The following is a 22,509-nucleotide window of genomic DNA, read 5'->3' as shown; positions in this document are numbered from 1 at the left end:
TCCACTTTACGAACACAAACATAAAAACACGGCCCCGCCGTTAGCCAGCCGCTAAGAGGAAGGGGGGGGGAAATATAAAAAATAATAATTAGAGGGACTGTGATAATTGTGTCAGGGGGGAAATAGATCAGACAAATTAGACGGAGAAAGCAGGGGAAAATCTTGCCGTGGCTTTGTTACTTTGGTGTTGGTTTATTTCTGCATTGATCCACCCTTCCATCTGTCCTCTCTCTCTCTTTTTTTCATTTTTCTCCCCCCCCTTTGCTCCTTCGTCTTCGTCTCCCCATCTCTCTCTCTCTGTCTCTCTCTCTCTCTTGGATTTGGGAGTGGAGTGGAGGAGCCTTCTGGCTTTAGCGGAGTGGGGATGGAGATGTTTATTCATCTGGAGGGTATTAGCGCCATGATTAAGGAGAAGAGAGGGATGAGGGAGGAGGAGGATGGCTGATGCGACGTCTGCAGCGTTCGTTCGCTCACAGGCCGCCGTCTGACGGGTTTCTGGCCAACGCGCCAGGAAAACGGGGGGAAAGAAAGACAAATAATGAAGGGGGGGAAAAGAAAAACTCCTGGTGAAATTTGAAGCTGTTGTCGAAGAGCAGAAGCTTGGATTTAGCTCACTCTCTCTGTCTTTCTCTCTTCTGTTTTGCTGCTGTCCTCACGGCTAAGCTAATTATTAATGAATGCGGTTTCTGTTGAACCTTGGAGGAGGTGTCAGTGCAGCAGTCACGGAGGGTTAGGAGATCTTGACATTTAAGACAGGGATTCATGAAAATACATGGTCTTGCTTGAGTTGATGCTTGTTCCCCCCCCACACACACACACCCACACACCCACAACAACCACCCGCCCCGACCATCCATCCTCCCTTCTCCGAAGAAGATGTGTGTTTTCTTCCATCTCCTGCGCTGTCCCTAGTTGATTCACACGGCTTGACATGTTGGGATAGGCATTGACGAGATATCAAATAGAGCCAGAGCGTCTTGTTAATCAGGGGGATGCCGGAGGACGTTGCGGTTCAAGAGGTAGGGTCAGGCTCTTCTGGTGCGTCCTCTAAGGCTAAAGCTAGCAAGCTACTCCATTAGTGGGTGTTGGTTTGTTTGCACGGATTGATCTGTCATTCTCTGTCCGTTTCCACTGCTCTGTGACGAGAGAAGAAGAGGTGTTTGAGACTTTGCTTCCTTCAATGGGGATTTGGCATCTCCTTCGCTGACGTTTTCCTTTCATATTTCATGGTTCTCAACCTTTTCTGGATGCAGGGCCCACTTGAAAATCCCCAAAACTGTTAATCGGTCAGATGGCGCATTTTTAGAGAATGTTAATGTTTGATCAATCACTTGTTCCGGCTTGGATCAATGGAACTAGTATACTATAAGGGCCCTATTTTCGTCAGTGCTAAACCCCTTATCCCTACACTTTTAACTATTTTGAAAAACATTTTTGAATAGTTGAAATAGCCGATCTACAAGCTCACAATGTGTAGTACTGTCGATATAGATCGGCTAGTTGAACAATTCAAAATAGTAAAAAAAAAAAATGCAAAGAAGTTTAGGCATAATGGGTATAGCATGGCAAAAATAGGGCCACAATTTGGTGGTATCACAATGAAGACATAGACAAAAAAAATGTTATATATACATTTCTTTTAGAATTATAAATGTTATATATATATTTTCATTGTACCCACTTGCATTATCCTCAGGGCCGGCCCACAGGTTGAGAACCACTTTCTTAAGTAATCAATGAAAACGGTGCACTCTGTCATTTTCCACTGAACGCGTGCGTGTCTCTACTTTTATGGGTCACTACATGGCAGTTTGATTAAAACGAATCAGACCTCCTTTTTTTCTCTCTCATTCCGTGAGTGCTGCTGCGCTTGGTTTTAAGTAATGGATAGTGCCTCTTGAAACTTGCAGAGCAAACCCTATTTTAATGAAGCAAACATACAGTAACTCAGCATATTTCTGTGGCAGTGTTTTATTTTGTGTTTTTTTTCCCCCCTCGAAGTTGATCGCATAAATCAAATTTCTGTGAGTAACTAGGGGGGGGGGGGATAATATAATACAGCATCCTGCTAAACTCTCCCACTCAGTGAAGAAGAGAGAGAGAGAGACTAGTGGAGCAAACGGCGCATTCGCTGCAGCATCTCTCACGCTGGCTGACTACGGCTAGCTAGCTGACTGACTGTCCACAGGGTCCCGCGCCTGGTCTGCCGCAGTGTTGAGGGAGCAAGAACACATACACACGCCGAGTGTGCACGCACGCACACACACACACACATAAACACACACACACACACACACACACACACACACACACACACACGAACACACATACTTAACACACACAGTATCCCCGTGCCCGTTGTTGTAACCCAGCCCAACCCAGTCCCAATCCCGCCTGGCCCAGAGCTCCCTCGGAGCCAGTGCAGTGAGGCGGGCGGTGATGGGGCATGCTGGGGGACAGACTGTCATCCTCTCTCCTTCCCCCTGAGAGGGCCCACTGTGGCCGGGGGTCCTGCCAAGGACTGCGGGGGCGGAGCACTCCTTCCTGTTTGTGTGTCCTGCATGGTGTACTCATAGTGGTCATGGTCATCTAAACTGTCCTTCCTTTAACGCTCCACCAGTGGCTCAGTGTCACATTCACTGCTAGCACACACGGTACAGTCCTCGTTTCGTTTAACTCTGAACAAATGTAACCAAGTAGTGCTTGGTTACATTAATCGCACAAATATTGCCATCTAGATTCAGACACCTACGTACGTAATCTTATTTTGTGAAGAATCGTGCAGCATTTAGTTACTCTTATATTTTTGCTACAAGAGAGAGACATTAAGAGAGGTTTAAGTCGAGCTTTGATGTTGTCTGTTTAAAGCCACAGTAGTTGGCTCCAGGTGCCACATTTTGAATGTAGTATAATGTTCAGCAACTACAGACTAAAGACAATATTTTCATTGGAAAAAAATGAGAATCGTGATCTCAATTCTTGTGGAGAACAATCGAGGGTCACATTTGAGCAAGAATCGTGCAGCACTACCAAGCGGACCATTACAGTCAGGCTAGTTTCATTTGTACATTCTCTGAGCTACAAGAGGATTCATTTAATTGTGTAATACGACTAACTAATAACTAACGTGCTGCCGCTGCGTTCACTGTGTAGTGTGTACACTAGTATACACACGGCCACGGCCTGCGCGTGGTTGACCTCACTGTCTTGTAATTGTAATTGTTGCCATCCTTTTGGACGTGGAGGGAGAAATCACACATTACTGGGCAGTGTGTCATCTCTGGCGCACATGGAGTGTTGTTACGGGGTGACGGACGGGCCGACGGGGTTGTTATGTGATGACGTTCTTTTCCATAGGGAGCAGAATGAGGCACGTCCTCCAAAATACTTACTGTTCATTTAACCCATTCTGGACGTCGGGAACCCCTTTTGTTTTTTTTTAAGCATTATGTTATACTTTAGCTATTGAAAAATAGCAGATCTACAAGCTTCTCCCTAGCCTGTAGATCTGCTTTTTTTTTTGGGTCCTTGACATGAAATAGGCCTAGATTGCGAACCACTGACATAGAAACATAAGGGGGAAAAAAAACAGAAAACTGTTAGGATTTAGAAGCCTTTTTGTTTTTTAGAATCAGCCTCGGGTCTAAATGGGTTAAAGATGGTGTGAGTGTACAGTATATCTCTTTTGTTAAAATAAGGTTTAAATAGTTCTATATTCTATATTTTCTGGAGAGAGAAATCATATAAGATGGAGGATAAACAAGTGACATTGGAAATGATGGGGGAGGGGGCGGGGGGGGGGGGGGGGGGGGGAGACAGACAAAATTGGAACTGGAACACTGACTGGAAAAGCTGATAGAATCATCCTTGTGGGGTTCTCTCTCCTGATTGGATAAAATTGGTATCCTGACATGACATTTTTTTTTAAGCATATTTATTTATTTAGAAGTTTAAGAATATAGAAGGCAAGGAAAACCAAGTCAGATAACGGGAAGGCACAATGTCAAATATAGTGTATGGTTAAAATAATAACATGAGGCAGAAATGATTCTTGTGCAGGTGGAGGAACATTTGCAGAAGATAAGAAATGGCAGCAGCTATAGAATCACCATCTCTTGTGCATTTGAGACATCACTTAGCAGCAGATAGCAGACATGTTAAGTGACAGTAACGGTGTAAAATAAACCCAAATTGATGCATTTTTACACAGTAAAATATTCAGTGTTTAAAGGGGAAAACCACCCATTTTCAACATTTTACTATGTAATTAATATACCTTAGAGCTGTTGTGTGGAAATAATAAAAAGTCCCCCCGATTCTGTGTTTCCTAGAACTGTAAGTATGAAAAGAATCTTTCATTTTTCAGATCTCTAGTTCTAGGAAACACAGAATCGGGGGGACTTTTTATTATTAACAGCTCTAAGGTATATTAATGACATAGTAAAATGTTGAAAATTAGTGGAATGCCCCTTTAAGGGGGTATTTCACTTTTTTAAAACACTTCTACTCTGGCTTTTGTGTGCACCCCAGAAAGTTGCTTTAATTCAATAATTAGATACTTAATGTTCTGTTTGTCAGATATGCCCCCTTCCTATATAAACCCTTTGTAACTACAAACTCCATTTTAACCATGTCAGATTTGTTGTGAACATGGTTTTGGTGACTGGTGTTGTCCTTCTAATGCATGTGGGGGCTGTGTTTTTGTGTGTGAAATCTATTAATGACTACTACTACTAATTCTAATGATAAGGGTAAGAATAATACAATAAATGAAAAAGTAATTGAAAAAGTATGGCCTCCTCACACATTAGAAGGACAATATTAATCTTCCGAAGCAGGAATGTGGGATTTAAATTAGTCTAACATGATTAAAATGGAGTTTGAAGTTACAATGGATTTATATAGCCTACGGTAGTAAGGGGGACGAGTCAAATATCGAATTATTGAAAGCAAGCAACTTAAACTGCCTGGGGTGTCCACAAAATCCAGAGTAGACGTTAAAAATGACCTCGGAAGCTTTTTAAAGTCGAATACCCCTTTACTTATATCCATTTGACTCTGAGAGGGTACAAATGGAGCCACATGCTTGCTTGCACTCTGAGTTAAAGTAACGACGAGGATTTTCCTGTGTTGCGTTTTGAGAATCATCCTTTTTAGTCACATAACGGGAAAAAAAAGGAAAAAAAGAAAGAAAGCGGTCATCTATTCCAGTTTGTTGGTGTCTGGTGAAAGGCAGTGCAGCCCCGTGATAAGTAATGGAATTCCTCTCTTCTCTTCGAAAGAAAAACAAAAAAAATAATAAAAAAAGGCCCTAGTAAAAGGATGACTGGCCGCCCTACTTTCCTTCCTCTGGCCCCTCCATTTGTCTAACTTTCCTGGGACGCCACTGGGGCGCTGTGATTTCTGGGACAGTGACCAAGTGCTCCTGTCTGAGCTGGGGGACGTGGGTAATGTGGACAAAGTAGTTGACAGTCTGCCGCTTCCCCACGGTTGAGAGAGACAGAGCCGTGAGGGCCAGTATAATGGACGCCCCGACCGCCGAGACGGGACAGCATTTGATGTTCCAGTTCTGTGTGTTCCTGTGCCCCCATGCAAAAAAGGTCCCCCGCTGACCATGTTTTTTTTTTGGTTGGGGGTGGGGGGGTTGCGCTCGCGCGCGTGTGTGTGCGTGCGTGCGTGCGTGCGTGCGTGCGCGTGTCACAGCCGCGCTTAATGTTTGTCTAGGTCTACGTGTCTGTGTTGTTCTGTTTTGATAAGACGCCGGCCGTGATGTCACCGGGAGCGTGATAATGCTATGGCGAAGCAGCACCGCACGCCGCCGCGGTACCGACCACGAAGCCCTGGGAAGTGCATCCTTCTTCTATCACCCACTCCTTCTTCTCTCACGTCCAGAAAACAGATAGCCCCCCCCCTCTCTCACTGTTCCTTCCAGTAGTCTCTCTCTCACACAACCCCTCCTCCTCTTCCTCCTCCTCCTCCTCCTCCTCGCTTGCCTCCTGTAGCATAGCGGATTTGATTGATCTATAGCGGGGGGCGAGCGGGGCCTGACATTTCTCAGTGATGTGTAAAAAAACATATTGTTTGCCAAGAGAGAGTGAGAGAAGGGGGGTGGGTCGGGACACGGCTTATACATACAATATACTGTATATGTATGTGTGTGTACAGTATGACGTGTGCTATTAACTCACTCGGCGTCGAGCGAGGGAAAAAAAGAAAGAAAAAAAACGGAAATGGAAATTCTGCTGGCTTATGCTGTCTATGGCGACGCAGTTTTTAGAATCTTAATATCTTGGATTCTTCTTTTTGGGTCAAAACAAGCTTGATTTACGGCTCATTTCTCTAAGCGATATGATCCTCAGTTTTGTTTTGGGCAGATTAAATGACAATCGCGGCACATGTTACACAGTGGATTTTTACTTCCTGATTCTCGGTTTCCGAGGTGAAACGGCTTTCAGAATAAGATGCTTCACCTATTAATTGACTGGATGGCGGGCGCTCTGAGCCAACCACCAGATGGCGCTGTTGGCGGTAAATGAGTTAAATGGACAATGGAGAGAGATGCTCCTCTCTGCGTTATTGGCCCCGTTGGCAACCGTACAGTGGTGGAAAGTAACTAAGTACATTTGCTTAAGCACTGTACTTAAATATAATTAATGTTAAGGTATTTGTACTTTACTTTTCCAACGCTTTTACTTCTACTCCACTACATCTCAGAGGCAAATATTGTACTTTTACTCCACTACAATTATTTGAAAACTTTAGTTACTTTGTAGCACTAGCTTTTGATTTTTACATACTGTACACTAACCACTTCAGCCCTATATACATTTCGGCCATTTGAAAATGTACGATCTACAAGCTCACAATGTGTAATCACTGCATAAACAAGCTCACAATGCGTACAAGCTCACAATGTGACGCATTGTGAGCTTGTAGATCAGCTATTTTCAAAAGATGTTTATACATTTGAAAACGTGAAATGAGACATTCTGCATAATGAGTACTTTTACTTCTGGTATTTAGATTTTGATGCCAATACTTTTGTACTTTTACTCAAGTACATTTTGAATGTCTGACTTTGACTTGCAACGGACGGAGTATTTCTATATTTTGTGTGTGTGTGTGTGTGTGTGTGTGTGTGTGTGTGTGTGTGTGTGTGTGTGTGTGTGTGTGTGTGTGTGTGTGTGTGTGTGTGTGTGTGTGTGTGTGTGTGTGTGTGTGTGTGTGTGTGTGTGTGTGTGTGTGTGTGTGTGTGCGTGCGTGCGTGCGTGCGTGCGTGCGTGCGTGCGTGCGTGCGTGCACGTCTGCGCGTGCTTGTAAACTAGGGTCAGTCGCTTGTGAACCGCCGGTGCAGAAAGAGCCGTGCGTTAGTTGGCCGCTCGCTCGCACCACTCTGACTGGATGGATTTGATGCCTTTAAGGACAGGCATGTCGCAGGACCGCTGCGCGTAAAGCCGGGGGACTGGGCCTCTTCCAATCGCGCCGCGTGGGGGTCCTGAGTCGGGCTCAATGACTCAGTCATCTGAGAAGAACTTGGAATTAGCCCCAACAAAAATTGAAACCTCGCACCCCCCCCCCCCCCCCCCCCCGCCTCACCCCCACCCCTCCTTCCTTTTCTCAGGCAGGGACGTTGGAAGTCTTTTTCGCTAATCTAAATCCTACTCCTCCAGTCAACCTCCTATTTAGATTTTAAGTGGCAGTGTCACATACATCGTACCGTACATAATATGGTGTTGTTCAAACACGCAGGTCCTGTTTGGGCATCAGAATAGGAAATGCTTGGAGATGACACATGCGTTCGTCTCCCGGGAAAACCGTCTCGCTACTTTTCCCAGCAACTGTAAAGAAAAAGAAGGGGGGAAAAAAAGAGAAAAGAACAGAAGCTCCCCTGTCTCTGAATACGAAGTGGGGGTCACGGTGTTACATCAGACAAGTTGTCAGCTTTTTGTTTATTCAATGAATCCCCACTCCCCTATGTGCCACAAACACACTCGCACAAAACACACATCACTTATGACAACCTCTGTCTACAGATCTCTCAGCTATGGCACACATACAGTAGCAAGAATGCCGGCGTGTTCGTTTAACTCTGAGAGTGTAAAAAAAAATATCGGAGTGAGTTTTATTATTATTATTATTATTATACATTATACTATACATGATCAGTGCTAAATTTCACCCATTTGTCCATTTGAATCTAGAGTTCAATTAACTGTTAATTAAACGAACAGCGTTGATCCATCCATTTGTAACTCTGAGCGTATACAAATGTAACCAAATGAACCCTTGCAGTTCCATTTGGTTCCATTTGTTTATGCTCAGAGTTGAGAGTTTTAATGCCGTGATTAAACAATCGCGTTCCAGATCTCCCTGCCGTGTTTTCACTAACCTTTGAAGAGCCACTGCGCCGACCGCCGAGTTGCTTGTCATGAAAATCCACTTTAAAACGGTGTGTGAGTGGCGATCACAACAACAGAGTGGAGAAGGAAGGAACGCGCTGCGCAGCACAGCCGCCATTGTAATGCATTGGTCTCGATTTCCCATAAATGAATGCTGAGGAGTTCAACGTGTAGCGGTGTAGCCTACCTGTCCACTAGATTACAGTGGTTCAACGTGTAGCCTACCTGTCCACTAGATTACAGTGGTTCAACGTGTAGCCTACCTGTCCACTAGATTACAGTGGTTCAACGTGTAGCCTACCTGTCCACTAGATTACAGTGGTTCCCAAACCTTTTAGCCCGTGACCCAAAACCAAAATTAGATATTCGCCCCGGGACCTAAAATAATGAAAATATCAGATCTACAAAGCTCACAATGTGTCGCATCGCGCCGCGTTGTGAGCATGTAGATTGGCTATTTTCACTACTTCTTAAATATTTGTTCTAATTTCGAATTTCTTAGATTTTTCTTTTATTTCATTAAATTACTGAAAATAAATCATTGAATTTTGTTTTTAATTCATGAAACATTTTGCTTTTTTGGGAATGTAATGTTTCTTTTTTTTTTAATGTTTTGAAATTACAATTGAAAACCAAATGTAGGAAACAAAAGCTATAAGAGGACCCATAACAATGTGTCCCGCGACCCACAAATGGGTCCCGACCCAGTGTTTGGGAACCAGTGCAGGTGAGAGGAGTCCTCCAGATAAGATAAGATAAAGGTCCTGGAGTGAGATAAGAGTGTGTCTCTCTGCTTGCTGTCAGATAGAGATAAGCCACCTTGAACTGCTTCCTGGACGAGGACAGGAAGTCACAGGTGCCAATAGTCACACAAACCATGTGAGCTTTTATGAGTGTGATTCATCAGGACCGGATGAAAGCGAACAATCACATGAGCCTGTGTACAAGCGTCAGGCCTAACATGCAATGACTTAGCAACAGCAAATGCATGCGACGCTGACAGTGGCACATTCTCACAGTTAGAAGACCATATTCTACATTCTCACAGTTAGAAGACCATATTCCGGTCATTGAACATAATCCAGGTTTCGGTCCGTTTCATAATCCAGTTTCGCTTCGAACAAATTATGGCTCCAACAATTATTACGCTGTCAATCCACAGTGTTCATTGAACTCTGAGAGAGTGTAGGAATGGAGCCGTTTTGCATTTACACGCTCTGAGTTGTCTACGTTAAAACCGAGGATTTTACTGTGTAGGACAGGGGTCTTCAGCAGGGCGTCCAGGGCCTCTAGGGGGTCCTCGGAGTCTGAGTTACCACAAGGGGCTCACCAAATCTGTGTGAAAGGAACTTATTTATTTTATTTGAAATATTCGTAACCACTTGCTTCCCTATTCTGAGGGGAACATTCGCTGAAAATAGCAGAACTTCAACGCTGTCTTAGTGCTATTTACAGTGAAGAAGTTTGGTGCAGACCAAGCACAAGACCAAACCTACGCGTTTTGCTTAGGATACACTATTCCGCTTTTGTTTTGCAAGTGGTGCTGTCGTGTTTGAGAAGTCTTTATTTCCTTTTCAGGAAAACCATAATGTGTAGTGAACTTGTTTTGAGGACGCTTTTCACAATGTACTGAAGGCCTAGATGAAATATTATAAGTAGAAGTACCCGGTATAGAGTACTTTTACTAACGAATGTCAAATTAGCATTTGGGCACTTTTAACTTGGTAATAAATAATGAATGGCTCCAGCACATTTCAAAGTACATACCATTTAATTAATTGTATTTGTACTTGCTTACACATCATCCATGTAAGACCTTTTCTAAACACTGTACATCACTGTCAAATTAGCTGTGATAACCAAGAATAATTGCTATATTCTTTTGCCCCATATGCTACTTTAGCAGTAAGAATTGGTATTATGATATTATGATACCAGTCTCCACTCATGACCGCCATAATGGAGTATTTTTATACTAGAGAATATAAAAATGTTAACAGTATATAAAATCAAATCAATGCTTGTTTAAAACAAAAAAAGTTACGGATTGAAGCTTTAAGGCACACTTATATTAGGCTGTGTTAAAGTAATATTTTGTTTTTATTGTAGCCATATTGGTGTAGAACAGCAAAGAAAAAGAAACGATCATAAAAAAGGGATTCGCTCTCTTCAGATGATATTTTATGAATCTCTCAAGTTCTCAATATAATATTCAGACATTCAATGCTCAAGTCAAGAGCGTGTCAACATCAAGCCTCTTAAGAGTAATGCCTTTGTTTACAGAAAAAGCAATGGCACCCACAGCCTCACACCAAGGAGCTTTATTTGAACAAGAGTATTTACTTAGGGAGAGGGTGCTAAAAATGAACATGGAGGAGGTGGCACACACAGAGTAGTTCAGTCTGGCTTTTGAGGCATCAGAGATTCGCATGCGAAGGGGTGGTAAAGGAAGCATTTGATGGGGGGGGGGGGTTAAGTTTCATAATAAAACTTTACGACTTACGACTTGCGTCTTATGGCGCTGTTGTAATCATTGTCGCCATTAACCTCACACATATTTCGAGACAACGATTAATGGTTGAATTTTGTATTCACAGTATGTAGAATGGGTACATTTCAAATGAAAGCAATGAAAGTCAATACAAAAACTGCTACTTTGTGGACGAAACCATGGAAAGCACTTGTTATAACATCAGGGTCCTCCATTTTCAATTCGTCAGAACATTTAAAGACGTACAAATACACACTTCTATACTTCTACACTTCTAGCCAAGGGCCGAATCGCTCTCCACGCTATTAGTAAATATGACATTGCAGATGTCCAACACATTTCACGCTGTCCCCCTGCATGAGTGCCGCTAGTGAGATGTTTTGTTCCATATAGGAGACATTTAAAAGGGAGAGAGAGAGGGAGAGAGGGAGAGAACTCCCAGAGAGGGACAGGCCCTAAGATGGAGGTCTTCCTCCCAGGACGTGACAGGCTGTTGGCTGGAGGAGGCTCAGGAAGGCCTTGGCAGACCAACAAAGACAGCCCTTCAGCTGCAGGGTGTAGTTTTTCAGGCCCCAGCATCCCCTTTGGCAGCAGCACAGAGAGCGCTGGCGTGCACGGGCCCCCGGCCCGAGAGACGGGGAAGTAAGGCCCGTTCTTTTATTTACTCAGGCTGCCGAGGCCTGGGCATTTCTTGTCTGGGTGAAGAAGGAGGGAAAAAACAAGCCTCTCTCTCTCTCTTTTCCTCTTGACGTCTCCTGAGGAAGCCTCGCGCTTTCATCTGCTGTTGTTCACACACTTGTCTCGGCCATGTGTTTCTGAATGCATGCCGCATGCGTGTGCGTGCGTCTGACTGTGTGTGTTTACATTTGTGCTTGTGACGCGGTGGCGGCTGTGTGTGTGTGTGTGTGTGTGTGTGTGTGTGTGTGTGCGTGTGTGTGTGTGTGTGTGTGTGTGTGTGTGTGTGCGCGCGCGCGCGCGCGCGCGCGTACTGTGTGTGTGTGCGCGCACTCTTCTGTGTGCATGCATATAATTGTCACAGAGTCCGGGAAGAAATCATCTGAATAAACCATCTGAATGCATCCAATCAGATGGGATACTGTAAACACATTCATGCTAGAGTTAGCAACCACCTGTTTTTGCTCTCTGGTATTAAGCTTAAACCAGCATAGCTAATGCATAGTGGGAGCAATAATGCTATTAGAAGTTGAGTTGGTATAACTCACAGGACATTGGAGAGTGCTTGTATCATTTAAATACCTTGCTCACGAAGCCAGTGACAGCGCAGCAATTTCGCCACCTATTTAGACCATTAAGATGCCTGCGTTTAACAACAATTGGGCACCGTGGAGCCAGTTAATTCAATTAAGCATCTGCCAGTTCATCTCAAGCAGTGGCGCGCGCACACACATACACTCTTACTGTACCATACCTCTATGTGACTCACGACTCCCGCTTGTGCCCGGCAGATGTGGCATTATGTACTGTATGTCTCGCTGTGCAGTAGAAGGCCGAAATAAGGAAAACAAATCAAGTGAACAAAAACAAAAATGAAACGAGCTTGTCTTGACAGCTCGGCGATGGCTTAGGGCAAAGGCGTCCTCATTTTTAGACGAGCAGAATTTCATCTAGCCCCTTTTTATACAAACCCATTTGTTTTGTTTGTTTTATGCTATTGTCTCCAAGCCAATATCTTTGACTGTAAGGCATTGGTTGGGGTCATTCCTCTCGCACTGTGCTCATTTTCTTCTTCTCCCATACCCTGGGAGGAGGCTGAGTGAGAGAGAGAGAGGGCAGATCCGCCCCCTCTGTGGAGGAGGGCATACTACTGAGTCACCCATCCTCCCTCCAACCACAGAGAGAGAGAGAGAGAGAGAGAGACCTGGATGAGAAGGATAGAACAAGTAAATCAGGCTTTGCTCCTTGAGTGAGATATATGTGTGCCGAGCGGGCACCGTGCCAGGGGCAGGAGGTTTCCGGGAGTGCGGTGTGGAGGTGGTCTCTCAATATGCCGCTTTCAGCAGTTTGGAAGGGGCAGGGGAATGGCCTCCGACCCCATCTGTTTCCTGAAGATAGGCCCTGATGGGGCTAAGTGCTCAGAGAGGGCACGTTATCCTGACAAAGGGCAGATCTCCCAGCAAAAAACAACAGAGAGAGAGAGAGAGAGAGAGAGAGAGAGAGAGAGAGACTTGGATTTGTCAGCTGAAGGAGAACTCAGAGGCAGGATCCTGGAATGAGCTTTATGCTTTTCCTTTGTCCCTCCCATAAATCTCTGCAGTTTCCTCTTGTTTTTCCCGTTACAAGTTCTGGCCTTTTGACACTATTTTTTTCTTTTCTTTTTTTCCGAAGAGGTTGGGATTACGTTGTTTTATTTAAGTAAGGAAGTTCACAGCACTTAGAATTCGGCAGCGAGGAAGAAGTGGTCCGTAACCTTTTGAACTTGTGGAAAGTGGTGTTCTGTGTTTTCCATTCATATCACACGTTGGAACGACGTGCGTGGACAAAGAAGTGATTTGAATGGGGACACATTAAAGGGCTTGCAATACGAATGGGGGTGTTATGTACTGCATTGTTAGTTGTCTGACGTTCCCTGGTCATTCTCTGCACCTGCTTGTCCTTGAGTGAATTAGTTAACTGTCTGCACCGTCCTCCTCCCTTATCCGTTTCCCCGTCCCCTTCAAGCCATCACCCCACACCCTCTGCATAGACACACACACACACACACACACACACTGGCCCCCGGCATTTTCATCCATCCAGTATTGGCTGCCTCACGGCTCAGCTCAGACCACGCTGACAAATATGATAATAATGCATATTCTATAATCTGATATCTATTGACTGATGTGCTGAAGGGCCCATGTTTCATAAATATCATCTTTTTTTTTGCAGCAGAGGGGGTTATCCTTAAGGCTATGCAAAGCCCACGGTTTAAATTGCACATTTAATCTTCTCTGTTGGCCTTATGAACTGTTTGTCCACGTACCTTTCTTTTCCAGACCTTTTCTTAAAGCTACAGTCTGTAGGTTGTACAGTATATCTGTCCCGATAGAGAGAGGTAATTGCAACGATGTCCAAACTACAATAAAGATGGTAGTACATCTAGTGTCCAATCCGGTGGGCCGTCGGCTTCAAATCACTTTTGACATTGTCAAACAGTTGGCGTCCTTTCTCAGTGGAATAGTAGGGAGACTATTGCCAACCACTGCAGACGTTCTAGTTATAATGTAATATAATGTATTAACAACATTAACAAAATGCTACTAATGATAATTAAAATAAGTCCAGGATTCTAGCTTTGCGGTCATTTTAATGCCTCTTATTTTTCAAAAGAATACTGGGAATTGTTGAAGAATAATAGGAACTGTTGTAATTTACCTCATGCTGGGTGTACGTCTTGAAGCACACTCATTGCCATGTGTTGGCTTTAAATGTCAACGACATTGCATTTTGACTCTCAGTGGGCAAAGCCATTACATGGCCACATACAAGGTTAATTGTAGTGAAAGCATTTTCACTTTAGCTTTTCTTCTAATTGTACTTTTGAAGTACATTTTATCCAGAAGCAGTATTGTTTCCATTAAGGAAAATATAGCTCTGTATTTCAAACAAGTGTGAATTCATACACAGCTACGTATTAATTATTATTGTGATTAATCACTTGAACCCCAGCATCCAAATTATGGGGGGGAGGGGTAGCCAAAAATAGAAGAACAACAAGCTCACAACGCGTCGCAACACGAAACATTGTGAGTGTTTGAGCTTTGAGATTTAGTGTACACAGAACAAAAAGGTTCATTATTTAACAGAATAACAAATGAGCCCTGAACATCTTATCCCTGTCTATCTATCGTGCTGACTTCACTCCTCTCTTATCCAAGTTAACAATGTGTGTCCATGTGTGTCGCTTGCCAAACATAACAGATTTCCAAGCTTGGAAAGCTTGGAAATCTCTGATGTTCAGTGAGCGACACCGTTGTGCAACAAAGCATAAATTAGCACTTAACACTCAACGGCTTCTCTCTCTTTGTCTTCTGCTTGTTCTACAGACGGTGCTGATATCGAGGATGACCCTTTGTGTTCGTGGCCTGCATCGTCTCCCTCCAGCAAGGACCAGACTTCTCCAGGACACTGTGAAGACTATGATTTCGGCGAGGACGAAGGGGGCCCCGGCTTACCGTACCCCTGCCAGTTCTGCGACAAGTCCTTCAGTCGTCTGAGCTTCCTCAAGCGGCACGAGCAGAGCCACGGCGACAAGCTCCCGTTCAGCTGCACATTCTGCAGCCGCCTGTTCAAGCACAAGCGCAGCCGAGACCGCCACGTCAAGCTGCACACCGGCGACAAGAAGTACCACTGTGGCGAGTGCGACTCGGCCTTCTCCCGCAGCGACCACCTCAAGATCCACATGAAGACCCACGCCTCCAACAAGCCACACAAGTGCCCCGTGTGCCGCCGGGGGTTCCTCTCCTCCAGCTCTCTCCACGGCCACATGCAGGTGCACGAGAGGGGCAAGGAGGGCGGGCCGGGCCTCTCCAGGACCGACGAGTGGAAGCTGAATAAAGAGACCCGCAAGTGCAGCCGCTGTGAGGAGGGCTTCGATGTCCCGGAGGAGCTGCAGAGGCACATCGCCGAGTGCCATCCCGAGTGCTCCCCGTCGGAGGACGGAGGCCTGGGCGCCGCCTTGCAGTGCATCTACTGCCACGAGCCCTTCAGTGACGAGGGCACCCTGCTGACCCACATCGACCAGGCGCACAGCCGCGACAGGAAGGGCCACACGTGCGCCATCTGCGCCGAGCACTTCCTGTCCGTGGAGGACCTCTACGCTCACATGGACGTCCACCAGCTCCCTGAATCCAGCAACCACAGCAACAGCCCCTCTCTGTTGACGGTGGGCTACACCTCCGTCTCCAGCACCACCCCGGACTCCAACCTCTCCGTGGACAGCTCCACCATGGTGGAGGTCGCCCCGCCGGTGCCTAAGGCGCGGGGCAGGAGAAAGAGGGCCGCGCAGCACGCGCCGGACACGGGAGGAGGAGGACGTTCCTCCAAGCAGCCGAAGATCGCCTACAGCTGCATTTACTGCAACAAGCAGGTGTTCTCCAGTCTGGCCGTGCTTCAGATCCACCTGCGGACTATGCACCTGGACAAGCCGGAGCAGGCTCACACCTGCCAGTTCTGCCTGGAGGTCCTGCCGTCCCTGTTCAACCTAAACGAGCACCTGAAGCAGGTGCACCACGGTGCCGAGGACCACGCCGTGCTGCTGGCCGGCATGCCCGACCCCCTGCTCCACTGCAACTTCTGCCCCGAGGTGATGGGCGACCTCAACGGCCTGCAGGAGCACATCCGCTGCTCGCACGGCTTCCCGAGCCCCGTGGCCAAGGAGAGCAACGCCTTCTTCTGCCCTTCGTGCTTCATGGGCTTCCTGACGGAGACCACCCTGGAGGAGCACGTGCGTCAGATCCACTGCGACGGGGGCAGCCTGCGCTTCGATTCGCCGCTCGCCGCCATCACCCCCAAGGAGCCCATCGTGGAGGTGTACTCGTGCTCCTACTGCACCAACTCGCCCATCTTCAACAGCATCCTGAAGCTCAACAAGCACATCAAGGAGAACCACAAGAACATTCCGCTGGCGCTCAACTACATCAACAACGGGAAGAAGTCCCAGCGCACGCTCAGCCCCTCCTCGCCGATATCCGTCGAACATACTGCCTTATTTAAGCAAGGCGGCTCGTCGTCCCGCGCCGCCAGCGAGTTCATCTGCAACCAATGTGGTGCCAAATACACCAGCCTGGACCTGTTCCAGACGCACCTAAAAACTCACCTGGACGGCCTGCAGCCCCAGCTCACCTGCCCGCAGTGCAACAAAGAGTTCCCCAACCAAGAGTCCCTGCTAAAGCATGTGACCGTGCACTTCACCATCACCTCGACGTACTACATCTGTGAAAGCTGTGACAAGCAGTTCACGTCTGTGGACGACCTGCAGAAGCACCTGATCGACATGCACACCTTTGTGTTTTTCCGTTGCACCCTGTGCCAGGAGGTGTTTGACTCCAAGGTGTCCACCCAGCTTCACCTGGCCGTCAAGCACAGCAACGAGAAGAAGGTGTTCCGCTGCACCTCGTGCAACTGGGACTTCAGGCACGAGACGGACCTGCAGCTGCACGTCAAACACAGCCACCTGGAGAACCAGGGACGTGCTCACCGCTGCATCTTCTGCGGGGAGTCATTTGGCACGGAGGTGGAGCTGCAGTGTCACATCACCACCCACAGCAAAAAGTACAACTGCCGTTTCTGCAGCAAGGCCTTCCACGCCATCGTCTTGCTGGAAAAGCACTTGAGGGAGAAGCACTGTGTGTTCGAGGGCAAGGCCCAGAACTGTGGTGCCAACGGCTCCACCGCGGGAGCCGGCGGGGACGGCCAGGCTAAAGAGGACGTCGAGCTGCAGGGTCTGCTGACAAACAGCCATGGCGCTGGGGGGGCGACGGGTGCCGGGGACGTGGTGGAGTCCCACAACAACCACGACGGAAGCGGTGAAGAAGAGGTGGAGTCGGCCGAGCCGATGTTTAGCTGTGACATCTGCGGGGCTTCGTACACGATGGAGTCGCTCCTCACAAACCACCAGCTGAGGGACCACAACATTCGCCCCGGGGAGAGGGCCATGATGAAGAGGAAAGCGGACATAATGAAGGGCACCCACAAATGCAACGTTTGCTCCCGCACCTTCTTCTCCGAGCCCGGACTCAGGGAGCACATGCAGACCCACCTGGGGCCCGTCAAGCACTACATGTGTCCCATCTGCGGCGAGCGCTTCCCCTCCCTGCTCACCCTGACCGAGCACAAGGTCACCCACAGTAAGAGCCTGGACACGGGCAGCTGCCGCATCTGCAAGATGCCTCTCCACAGCGAGGAGGACTTCCTAGAGCACTGCCAGATGCACCCCGACCTGCGGAACTCCCTGACGGGCTTCCGCTGCGTGGTGTGCATGCAGACCGTAACCTCCACGCTGGAGCTCAAGATCCACGGCACCTTCCACATGCAGAAGACGGGCACCATGTCCACGAACCACCCCATCGGCCGGACCACGATCATGCACCACCACCAGCAGCACATGCAGAATCAGAAGCTCTTCAAGTGCGCCTCCTGCCTGAAGGACTTCCGCTCCAAGCAGGAACTGGTCAAGCTGGACATCAACGGGCTGCCCTACGGCCTCTGTAGCTCCTGTGTGGCGGCCGCCGGCTCCAAGAGCTCCAGCCCGACGGTGAACGGAGGAAGGCAACTGCAGCAGCATCAACAGCAGCAACATCATCAACAACAACAACAACAGCAGCAGCAGCAGCAGCAGGGTGGATCCACCACCCCAGCAAACACCACAGGCTCCTCATGGGTTCAGGGGGAGAGTCTCAGCCCCGGGGAGGGAAAAGGTGGAAAAGTGGCCTCCTCGGCATCCTCCTGCGCCTCCTCCACCTCCTCGACGACGGCTCCCAAGACACGATGCTCCAGCTGCAACGTCAAGTTCGAGACGGAGGCCGAGCTGCAGAACCACGTTCAGACGGTGCATCGGGAACAGACGGGGGACAGCAACGGCGGGCAGCACAGGACACCCCAGGTGTCCCCGATGCCCCGGGCCAGCCCCTCGCAAACTGAAGAGGTAGTGACCAAAACCAAACAATTACAGTGTTATGTTTATAACAGATATTTGGGAAAAAATAACCATGTCAACTTTGAAGAATGCAATGGGATGGACACACGCTATTTTGGAAAGAACTTGGACCACTTCCCTGCTTCCTTCACAGGTGTTACCGATGATACTAATGAAGGCTCTGTTCCATTCTAGTCAAACAGAGTCAGGTGCTGCTATTGTGCATGTTGGCTCATTAGAAACACTCAAAGTGTTCTTAAGTGGGTTCCAAATAAAATGGCGCTGTACGGTTGTGGTGCCTGACGAAGACCCGAAGTGGTCGAAACATTGTATCTCTATAAGAAATAAAGTTTGGAGCTTAACCAATTTAGGCCTGACCTCGAAATTTAAAAAAAATCTTCTAAATCCTCCGGTTTTCTGAAAAAGCTATGTTTCTATGTCAGTGGTTCTTCGATTTTTCAAAAATAGCAGACCTACAAGCTTGTAGTGCGCCACTCGGTGGCGCGCTATGAGCTTGTAGATCTGCTATTTTTCAATAGCTAAAGCATAACATAATGCCCAAAATGGGTTAAGACCTGGTGTGGGAACTTCATCTCCTCTTACCTGTACGGTTGTAACTCTGAGAGTGTACAAATGGAACCAAATGGACCCGTAAGGTTCCATTTGTACACTCTCAGAGTTATGGGAGTGCTTGAAATGTAAAAGGTTTGAGAACCACTGCACACTAAATGGAACAGAACCTTAATTAGTATCATCGGTAACACCTGGGGAAGTAGGGAAGTGGCCCGGAAGTAGGAAGTTATTCTGTGTGCATAGAGCCCATTGAGATGCTATAGATTGATGACGGTGTATAGAATAGATCGTAGATCAGCAATAGAATGTCAAAAGAAAAGAAAAGCAATGCAATATTGATAACACTAAAATTGTATGGTTTCTTGACGACATCTTGTTCCTTTTGTGGCTTTTTGTACAGAAGAAGACCTATCAGTGCATTAAATGTCAGATGGTGTTCTACAGTGAATGGGACATCCAGGTCCACGTGGCCAATCACATGCTGGGTAGGAGATGACCACGTTTGTCTTATATGTGTCATTAATTATGTTCTCTCTGTTTGTCTTATATGTGTCATTGTCTCCATCTGGGGAGAGAGTATGTTTTGCACTCCGTCCGTGTGTGTGTGTGTGTGTGAGTGTGTGTGTGTGTGTGTGTCCGTCCGTGTGTGAGTGTGTGTGTGTTCGTCCGTCCGTCCGTCCGTCCGTCTGTTACCAGCTAATCTCTCGTTAACACGGTCGGTGCCGACCAGGAGGTCGACTTTTGAAAAACACATTTTTTTATATTACTCCTCCAGATTCTATCCAAAAATCCTGCAAATCGTAACACACTACCTCTATAGTCATAGTGTTCAAGACGGATCTGTCCGATATTTCATATTCCATCCGAATTGGCTAACACTTATTTAACTCACGTTCAAATCATGAACGCAGCGTGCAATTTATGTGAAATCTTTCACAGACCTTCCTACTAGGCTGAGGAATATATCCCACCCTTTTCACATTGGCCTGTAATAGCGCCACCATTGACCAACAGGTGGATTTTTGCAAAACACATTTTTGGAACAAAATGCCTCAAATCATCCAATTGCCATCCAAGGCATGAGAACAAATGGCACCCTTTTCACATTGGCCTATTATAGCGCCACCAGGAGGCCACAACCTGACCTGCCCTGCCCTGCCCTGGTGGAGACCTGTGCCCCGAGGGGCACCTTATCTAGTTATGTTCTCTCTTTGTCTTATGTTATGTTCTCTCTTTGTCTTATATCTGTCATGTTCTCTCTTGGAGTCTTGCTGTCATCTTTCCATACAATTCAGCTCCTCGTAATATGTAAATGTACTTTTTTTTTCTAGGCCCAAAATATTTAAATAATGTCGCATGGTATTTAGTTTGTCTTTTATGTCTTGCCATTTAAATGTGAAGTGCAGTGCAGTGGTTTGTGCGGTAACGGGTGAACACACTGACTGCAGACACATTGTCACATAGATTTAGAAAGAAAATGTCCATAAAACATATGAAAAGGTCAGCTTTTGTGAACACGTTCTAATGTTCTATCATCTGAGCATACATTCAGCAGAGTCATGGTGGTAATATCGGAATCAAATCACGTTTTCAGTAGAGCCCTAAATTATGCAGACATTCAAGTATCTTGATCATCAGACAATGTTTGGATTGCCGATTGCCAATGTCAATGTCATCCATGATTGATCACGTCTGTGATATTTGTGCATGTGTGCATGTGAAGTGTGCATGCTCCGTGTTCACGTTTAGTAGAATCTCACCGGTCGAAAAACCTTTCACGACTGGAACCGGTTTGACCAAGAGAATATCGAACACAGTTAATGTCGATTATGTCTAAATGCTTTTCAGGAAATCATTCAGAATTTACAGAATATGCAGAGCATGTCCACTCATTGTTAAACACTGTTGTTTTTGCATGCTCACAAATGCAAAGAAATTGCTGAAACGGGCCACGTTCACAGGGACATATTTTAACATTTAACATTTTTCCATTCCTGACTATTAACATTATTTATCGAATAGCTGTCAACCTGTTATGTCTGGTCTGGTTCAAATCAGCCATATACTTTGTCAAGTAGACAAACGGGGGTTAGTCTAACAACAACCTCCCCAGTTTCGCAATGTTCTTTCAGTTTTGTTTTTCATTAGTATGCAAGGCATAATAATTTGAAAGGAAAGAATACACAATTGGAAAAACAGGCTTTCTTGCCTGGAGAAAGTAGGGGTCTGAATTCCTGTCTCACCTTCCGTTATTCATTCATTTATTCAGCTCGTTTGGCGGTTCTTTCATTACACTGCATTATCTGTTGTCTTCAGTGGGAGAGGGACTCATTGATCTGGAACCAAACCGCCTCTCTGTTTGGGACACGCTTCTAGGCGCAGGTGAATTTAAACACGGTGGGCAATTCTATCAGGACCGGTAGGCAATTCTATCAGGAACACACTGTTTGTGCATAAACAATCAGAGGCATGTGATTTGTGATTTTGATGCCGTGGTGTATGTGTGCTAGGGAGGGGAGGGAGATGGGTTGAGGAGTGTGTAGGTGTGTATTTTGTATTCATCTTTGCGATCTGCTCTCCCACTATTCTACTGGGGGTGCCTAATACAGTACCATGCCAGCATTAGTCCTTTCTCTCGCAAAGGCAGGCACGGAAGCACACTGGGAGGGTAGAAAACAAACCCCCCTACTGGTTATTTTATGTCTTTCAGACACACAGGTTCGCCGTTTCCCCGTAATGGTGGAATCCAGACAGCTTATCATAACAGTGAGGATTGGTGATTGGTTGCGTTATTGTCTGATGGCTTACTCCCCCCCCCCCCCCCCCCCCCCCCCCCCCCCCCGATATTCAATTGTTTTATATATATTTTTTAAAAACACGATCACGAGTTTCATCTGTGTCCTCCTCGGAAGGATTTCTGTCACTTGCACTTTATGAATGTGATCAGTAAAATAAAGAGAAATGAAGTAGATATAAGTAGATATATATATAAATCATTTGGATCACATTACTAAAATAAGATCGTGAGTATATTCATGTTATATACTGTACATATATTATGTATTTAGGCTAGATAAATACCAGAACATTAGCAATTCTGGAAAAATTGCAAGTGTCATTGCTAAGTACAGTATGATGATGTATTGACCCACGTGACGCCACCAAGGGGCAGAATAATAAAACAAAAACTTTTTGGGGTTGCTCTATAAATAAAGTTGGGTAATTACTAATAGTCTGATTGTGCTGTTATAGGCACAGTAATACACCCAGAGAGGTCTACTACTGTACAGATATGAAAATAAAATACACCATTTACAGTCGACCCTTCCGGTCTAATTCAATTTGTCTTCAGGTGATTTTATTCGTGTAGACTTAGCGTCGGTCCCACATCAGCAGCTTGGGGTTAAATT

The 22,509-nt window shown here is 46.2% G+C and overlaps 1 protein-coding gene across 1 annotated transcript in view; it reads left to right on the top strand.

Moving 5' to 3' along the window:
• The window catches only part of LOC306943283 (zinc finger protein 521-like), a 143,318-nt gene that overhangs the window by 48,128 nt on the left and 72,681 nt on the right, over positions 1–22,509 (top strand). Inside the window, 2 exon segments of the mRNA XM_079529514.1 lie at positions 14,937–18,535; positions 19,500–19,584. Coding sequence (XP_079385640.1) covers positions 14,937–18,535; positions 19,500–19,584 — 3,684 coding nt within the window.

This window comes from Electrona antarctica, assembly GCF_951216825.1.
Source record: "Electrona antarctica genome assembly, chromosome: 19".
NCBI classification, from domain to species: Eukaryota; Metazoa; Chordata; class Actinopteri; order Myctophiformes; family Myctophidae; genus Electrona; species Electrona antarctica.
Note: the sequence above shows the minus strand (reverse complement) of the source record. Positions and strands in the feature narration are given on the sequence as shown.